General features: G+C 35.4%; 1 protein-coding gene across 1 annotated transcript; it reads left to right on the top strand.

Annotated features, from left to right (window-relative positions):
* The first annotated feature begins 3,519 nt into the window (after window positions 1–3,519).
* On the top strand, window positions 3,520–5,728 carry LOC132103959 (eukaryotic translation initiation factor 1b-like). The gene is made up of 4 exons (XM_059509071.1): window positions 3,520–3,703; window positions 4,545–4,708; window positions 4,809–4,910; window positions 5,003–5,728. The coding sequence occupies exons 1-4, from the start codon at window positions 3,673–3,675 to the stop codon at window positions 5,045–5,047; spliced, it is 342 nt and encodes a 113-aa protein (XP_059365054.1). The 5' UTR covers window positions 3,520–3,672; the 3' UTR covers window positions 5,048–5,728.
* The last annotated feature ends 2,048 nt before the right edge of the window (window positions 5,729–7,776 follow it).

Here is a 7,776-nt window from a genome sequence, read left to right as displayed (position 1 = left end):
TGTTAACATGCTTGGATACAGCACTCTGTGAACAGCCAGCTTCTTTGGCAATGAATGTTTGTGGCCTTCTTGTGAAGGGTGTCAATGATTGTCTTGTGGACAACTGTCAGATCAGCAGTCTGCTTGATTATGGTTAGAGCTAAACTCTAGCACTATGTCAGCAAACTTACGATTATAGCTTTATTATAATAATAAACTATAATAAACATTATTTTGATATTATATGTGTATAACGGTTTAAAAAAAATGATATTATATGTTAAATTATCAAATGTTTACTCACCAGAGTAGCAAGTTCTCCTTGTCTATTGGCAATTAGCAACACAAAAAAGCCATCAGGTTTTGCCATTAGATGTCAAAGCTAGTGATCATGTCTGGAAACCATTACTGGGCCAGACACTGCCATAACACAAGTAACAAGGAAGTTTAAGCGATCCACTGTCAAATAAAAGATAACAAAACTGCCATAGATATTAGGTCTTCTGGTGGAAATGCAGTTCAAGCAATAAAAATGATGTCACTCTGAAGCATAAACGTATTCAGTCTTTTAACGGTCGAATACCTAAATGGAAAATCACAAAAATATCTAACAAAAATCTTGACTTTAACCAGTTTGTCCCATGAGTAAAGTTCCCCACCAAGTGGCTAAAGCAAAAAAATTTAATAAAAATAAATAATAATAATAAAAATCAATTTACCCCATGGACATCATAAATGACATTTTTCTTTTGACTGTATTTTTTATATTAAATGGAATTCCAGGAATTGCTCTTTAAATTCAATTAATTGATTTAAAATTCAGTTTGGCACATTTTATAGGCTATCCAAAGAGATTTTGAATGCCTATTTATCACTGAAAACCGAATTATTTCACGTAGTTTGACATGACAAGACTGAAGTAGGCTACAAGATTAATTTACCTCATATGAATTAGTTTGTGATGTATTCTTTGAACTTTGAAAAAATAAAAACATTCTCGAATAACTTCGTGTTGTCCCTCACCTTACTACTGATCCGAACAATTATTACAGGCTGCCATCTACCGTCTGAAAGTGCTCCCCTGCTGCTTTCACACACAACATCATTTATAGCAAGATGTTATAGGGCTATGTAATCGAATCCCATAATCATTGGTTTTATTTTATAATTTATACTATTTATAATTTTATACTATAATCTTGATATATATATATATATATATATATATATATATATATATATATATATATATATATATATATATATATATATATATATATATATATATATATAATGTGTATATAGAGGCGTCATGCACTCATGAATATATACATATACATAGCCTATATATTTAGGGATATTTTATTATTTTCTCAGCGTAAATCTGACTAATAAACTACGTGTAGCAGAATTTTTATTCAGCGTTCGGCTCAGTAAATCAGAAAATATTCCTTTATTCTTTTTTTGTCATTGTATATATATGTATGTATATATATATATATATGTATTATATATATATTAACCTTTAAAAAGCAAATAAAACGTGTTGTTGAAATAAGACACTCCCATTTCGTTTTTTTTTTTTTTTTTTGTAATTTGATTCAAACGGTAATATAATAATACAGTAGGCCTATAGTGTACTAAATGTACATACATTAAAAAAATAATAATACTAAGATGATGCTAATGACGAAATGCATCAAAAAGGTCCATTATGATTTTGTCTATCCTGGTTAAAGGGACTGTAAGTAGGAATTACTCCCATCTAGTGGTGAAATTGTATTTTGCATTCAAACTAATTTTGCACTCCAGCGCCTCGCTTTTTCAAATGCGCGTTGCATCTACGGTAGGCGATATGTACCAAAAAGCTTTGACAGGATGTCTTCTAATAGCACTTCGTTTTGGCGACGATGTTTTCTTCTCCTGTGGCGCGACATATGTATGGTCCATAATAAGAATGCAATCCAGACTTTTAAACTTGCCGGTGCAGTTTCAAGCGCCTCTCACTGCTCTGCACCTGCGTTTCTGGCTCTGACCGAAAACGCGTTGTGGAAACGCGTTGGCTTAGTACTCTTTGTCCCTCTCTGCTATTATAGTTTTGCAAGATGGCGGAACTACATGGAAGCCTCCGTCGACCTACCCGTCCCATGTATATAAAGATAATAAATTCTTCATTTACGAGGATTAGTTTAAACATTGGCATAGGTATTTGTACACCATTGAGGGCATATTTATGAATAAAAATATTGATTTTAGATAATAAAATACCTAAAAAGTTACTTATTGTCCCTTTAAGGCTTATTATCATTCAATTCAAGTTCATTTGTATAGCACTTTTTATGATACAAATCATTGCAAAGCAACTTTACAGAAAATTACATTTCTACAATATTTAGTAGTAGCTTATAAGTGGTAACTGTCAGTTTATGTGCAAATGACAGGAATTTTCAGAAAAAATAATACAAGACGTAGTCAACCTAACCATGAACACTATTAACAGCAATTATTATGTGATTGCATAAGAAGCAATATTTGTTAGTTCTGTTTGTTGATTCAGGGTTAGCATGTCTTATCACATAGCATGTCAGATGTGTTATCATCTGAACTCCTCTGAGGGTCAGCATCATCTCTTCTCAGGTGTTCTGGATCCAGACTGGAGCTTGTGTAAATCCTAGCTACCACGGGATGTAAATCTCAGCAGTAACAGAGAAACAAATAGAGCATAGCTGCTGTTCCAACAAAGTAAAATTAATTAGTTTAACCCTAGCTAAAGAATAAGAATGCGAATTTGATCAGATATAACTGCAGTCCAAGATTATGAGATGCATTATTTGAATGCTTGGCAAAAGAGATGCGTTTTTAATCTAGATTTAAACAGAGAGAGTGTGTCTGAACCCTGAACATTATCAGGAAGGCTATTCCAGAGTTTGGGAGCCACATGAGAAAAAAGCTCTACCTCCTTTAATGGACTTTTAAAACTTTACATTTTTTAAATCCTAGGAACAACCAAAAGTCCAGAGTTTTGTGACCTTAGGGAGCATGATGGATTGTAGCGTGGTAGAAGACTAGTTAGGAGCTAAACCATTTATGGCCTTATAGGTAAGTAATAATAATTTGTAACTGCTACGGATTATCATCTTACTTCTCTCCGTAAACAATGCCAAAGTACCACAAGCATCAACAGTACTTTAACCAGGAAATCATATTTTAATATAACTATAATACATGTCTACATTTTAGCTGGTCCTCACTGCAAAACACAAGTATAGGTCTCTGCAGGAAAGTAATGGGAGTTACCAGATCAGGGTGTTTTTACACCATGATACCTGATTGGCTGACGTCATTGTGACGTTAGGTCTAAGGGTGGGGTTGGGTAAGGGGGATCATTTTGATTGCATGATTTACACCCAGCAGTTTGAAAACACCCATAAGGTGATAAACGCCCACTTTTGCTCTGCAGAGACCTAAGTCTCGTCTTTGAGTATGGGTGACGTCATGGCCCCAGTTGGAGGCGGGGCTAAACAGAGCTGATCTCAAGCGCCCCGATACACAAGCGTCGCCATTTTGTAAGCTCGGCAGTCGCTACAGAAGCACCGAGTGAGAAGAAATCCCCTCATTAATCAGGCCAGATTCCCGAGAAAACAAAACCGCAAGACTACCCGTTGCGTCCGAAGGGAAAGGGAATCTTATCGTATGTCCGCTATCCAGAACCTCCAAACTTTTGGTAAGACTCGAAAACGTATTATTTGATTGTGTGGGGGAGGGGCGACTGAAAACGACAGCGTTATGTTGATGCTTGGCGAATAAATATTACTCTGGGGTTTTAAAAATACAAATTAACACAAAATCGTTTTCTGATTGATTTTAACTAGCGTCGTATTTGAATAAACGTATTTTTCTGTCGTCTAAAATCGCAGAAACGTCAACTTAGGCCTTGTTTGTTTTATTCTTGTTAGGTTTGCTCTTCTAATGTCGATTATTCGCTTTATTAAAACATCTTAACCGTCTTAAATCCGTTTTAAAGCTCTTATTAGTTGGTTAGCGTCGAGATTATCTCGAATTAAATCGAGGTTATGCTCGACGACCAACATAACCATTTTGATCGCCAGCTTGTTTTTTCTGGAAGAGAAACAAAATGGAAGACGCCAGTCGATGACGGTTTATTATTTTTAGATTTATCCCGAAACATCTCGATGGTTCCGGGTTTGGATTAATGTCAAGATGACAGAAAACTAACTTAACACGTAAAACCTCAATCGTTACATTTACAAGGAATTAGATCAAGCCTAAGATGTATCGAGCTGATCCGGCACACGAACGGTTAATGAACAGTCTGGTTTGCTTTGTTCCAACATGCTCTTGTGAGGAGCCTACAGAATCATATTTTACATGTGGAAATATTTGAGGTGATAGAACTAATTAGATTTGTTGTCCTTAATTGATAAAGTACTTGAGGTGACCTAGTTGAAAGATTAACTTTGAGCTGTGTCGAGCAGATCACACGTGACCTATAACCACCAAAGCAGGACAAACATGGCTAATGTTGTTTGTTTATCTTTCCGAAGACCCCTTTGCTGATGCAACTAAGGGTGATGATCGGCTCCCAGCTGGGACTGAGGACTACATCCACATAAGAATTCAACAGAGGAACGGACGGAAGACTCTGACCACGGTTCAGGGCATAGCCGACGACTATGATAAAAAGAAGCTAGTCAAGGCCTTCAAGAAGGTTGTCATTTAATTCGGTCTAAGATAATGCACTTTCATTTGTTTTATGGTTTCATGAGTGGATCTTTTTTAACGTTCCCATATTTACATTTTTTTTTCAGAAATTCGCCTGCAATGGGACTGTGATTGAGCACCCTGAGTATGGTGAAGTAATTCAGCTGCAAGGTGATCAGCGCAAGAACATTTGCCAGTTTCTCACTGATGTATGTATGAACTCAGTGGTTTTTTTGGCATGTAATCTGTTGGGCTTTTCATGGTAGCTGATTTAATCGACCCATTTCCTTCATTTTCACAGATTGAACTGGCCAAAGAGGAGCAGCTCAAAGTCCACGGGTTCTAGAAGCTGATGTGAACGGACCCCTCCCTGAATCTTAACCTAACCTTCCCTGTTGTTGTGCTGCTGTTTCCCCCAGCAGACCCCACCCCACTCCACCCTTCTCAAAGGAAAAAAAGCTGAAAATGATTACCTCTGATTTGAGACTTTTTAGTATGGCACCCTTATTAAAACGACCTGTCCTGTTCAAGCATGGACACACGACAAGGCAAATTGTGGGATAAATGATTTCTGTTTCTCGTCCCCTCCTTTAGCCATTTTTTTTTACTTAATCTTGTGCTGCTCTGAAGCACAAATTCCATGTAATTAGTTTTTTTTCTCTCTTTGTTTTGTACAAGGTGTTTCAATAAAACCTTCAGATGCCATGTTTTGCACAATCCTTAAGTTGACGGGCGGGATGTGGGTGGGGCAGTTTATGTATTGATTTCTTGGTTCATATTTACCATTTACCTTGGTTCATAGTACCATAAAGCATCTGCATTTTTTGTTCTGATGTGGGCCAGCCTGCTTCAGGGTTACATTGGAGTGCCGCTTGTGCACAAAGCACGGCGACCCCATCATGTCTCATTATGCTGGTCTTAACTGCCTTTTTTACCTTCGTCTTTCACAATATGCATAATTTCAATTTTCTAAACTTGTAATACCGTATTTTGGTTTTGGCCTGGAATAAACAATTCCCATACTTCTGATGTTTTAGTTTCTTAAATGGAAAATATCTTGAATGCAGTGATTGCTTTGGTTGTAATGGCAGTCGATTGCAGGAAACAGTCGTGAATTAATTCATGTGGTTGTATTTGGGAATACATTCTTATTTTTTTGCTTGTGCATAGCTGGTTTGGCTTAGTCATTTTATCTATGCAGTTTGCTGACTTGAACCCATTATTTAATTTCAGTTTATATATGGTTGTTATAAAACTTGTTGGCAAGCTGTGTAAATTCTTTTTTCAAGCTCAGAAGTGTGTAAGCCAGAGGACAAGTCATAACGCGAGACAGCATTACTCAAGCTGAGGGTAAGCAAGAGATTTGTTTATGCTACCCGTTATTCACATTTAAGCTATAGGAGATATTCGTGAGCGATCTAAACATTTAATAAAATGTTGTAGTGTATATTATAGGGATATAAGAAATAATCACTCTAACCAGGTCAAACTTCAAATCTGAGGTAGCTTTTACACTGTGACTTGGAGGGATATTTTGGTTTTATATGAACAGTGAATTCTCTCGCAGTTTTACAAGATCAATGTAAAAGTCTTATGTTAACGGATAATCCTCCTATCCACTCCAGCTACTGACAGATCTAATTTGAGTGCAATAACCACCATTTGTAAGCTGTTTCAAATTGTGGCTGTTTTCTCTTGCACAACAGTAGTAAATATTACTCTCTGATATATTTATATAAATATTTGCAGCCTGGCAATGTTTTAAAGGTTGAAAAAAATAGGCTAAATACTCCAAGCATATTTTTGTGGTTGGCTGCAAGTAAAAAAAAAACGTCTAAAAAGGAGTGATCCGATTGTGTGTGTGTGTGTGTGTGTGAGCGCAAAGCAGGGAAAGGGAAGCAGAAAGGAGAGATGATGAGTTTGAGGGAGGTAAGACTTACAAACTACTGTACATCCCCAGCCAGACAGGTCTCAGACATCAGATGAAAAAGTCTCAGAAAACCCTAAATGTTACTGAGAAGAACAATAATGTGTTCTGTACTTTCAGATATGAAATTCATATTTAATTCACTAGCTCTTGTTTAGGACATTACATAAAAAGTTGGCAGTAACTATGGCTGTGATAATTATTTGCTATTATAGGCAGTGCGGTTTAATAAATATGCTCTTTATTTTAGTTGCAGCCATAAAATGACTGGTTTCTTGAAGCATTGTAATTGTAAATTCTTACAAAAGATTTGATTATTTATTGTTATCATTGTGTAATGTAGAAAAAAAGTTTTTGTATTTTGCATTATTGACGCACTGTTTTCCTTATTAATGTTGTTCAGTTGCTTTGACGCAATCTTTTTTGTTTAAAGTGCTATATAAATAAAGGTGACTTGACTTATTAACAGTGATTTGCTACCACCTATTGGCAGTTTTAATTTCACATTTGGACTTTTTTCATGTTTTAAATCATTTTAAATGTCAGCATTAAACGTTTTAATGTTTAACATATCAAAACATTATTTATGCATTTGTAATTGCAGGTTAAGCGCATTCATGTCCTGCATTGTGTGTAAATACGTCAAAATGCCACTTCAGATGCAGCTTCTGTGTTGATTTAATTTGCTTTGTAACAGCCCAAATGTCTTATTATTCTAATTCACTGATTAATAGTAAGAATTTGACTCAAAAGATAATGGGCACTTCTAGAAAAAAATTATAAAGGTAAAGCCTTATAAAAGTAAAAATGCCCATAAAATGTAAAAAAATAAAAAAAATCAGTTTAACGTTATTGGAAAATATTGCTTTCTATCAGTGTGAATTAAAAATAAATAAAAAATAATACTAATGTTTAATCATTTTAGACACGTGATTTTACTGAAGGCTACCAGAGGATAATGATAACTGAGTCTATTAAATTAATAAACATAAACAAACTATATCTTCTCTATTTCCAGTTTGTAGCGTGGATCATTCATTGCAACGTTTAATCTAATTTTCATGCTCAAGAATCTGTTATCTTGAAAAACAATTTATGCTACTACAGGCCCACTGACTTGGTTTTAAACCTATATTATTATCATCCAA

Source organism: Carassius carassius, chromosome 25 (genome assembly GCF_963082965.1).
Source record: "Carassius carassius chromosome 25, fCarCar2.1, whole genome shotgun sequence".
Classification (NCBI taxonomy): domain Eukaryota; kingdom Metazoa; phylum Chordata; class Actinopteri; order Cypriniformes; family Cyprinidae; genus Carassius; species Carassius carassius.
This window is presented reverse-complemented; position numbering and strand designations above follow the sequence as displayed.

Coding starts and splice junctions, on each gene's coding strand:
- LOC132103959 (XM_059509071.1), top strand. CDS start 3,673: ATGTCCGCTATCCAGAACCTCCAAACTTTTG. Junction 4,709..4,808: donor TAGTCAAGGCCTTCAAGAAG/GTTGTCATTTAA, acceptor TTTTTTTTTCAG/AAATTCGCCTGCAATGGGAC. Junction 4,911..5,002: donor TTTGCCAGTTTCTCACTGAT/GTATGTATGAAC, acceptor TCATTTTCACAG/ATTGAACTGGCCAAAGAGGA.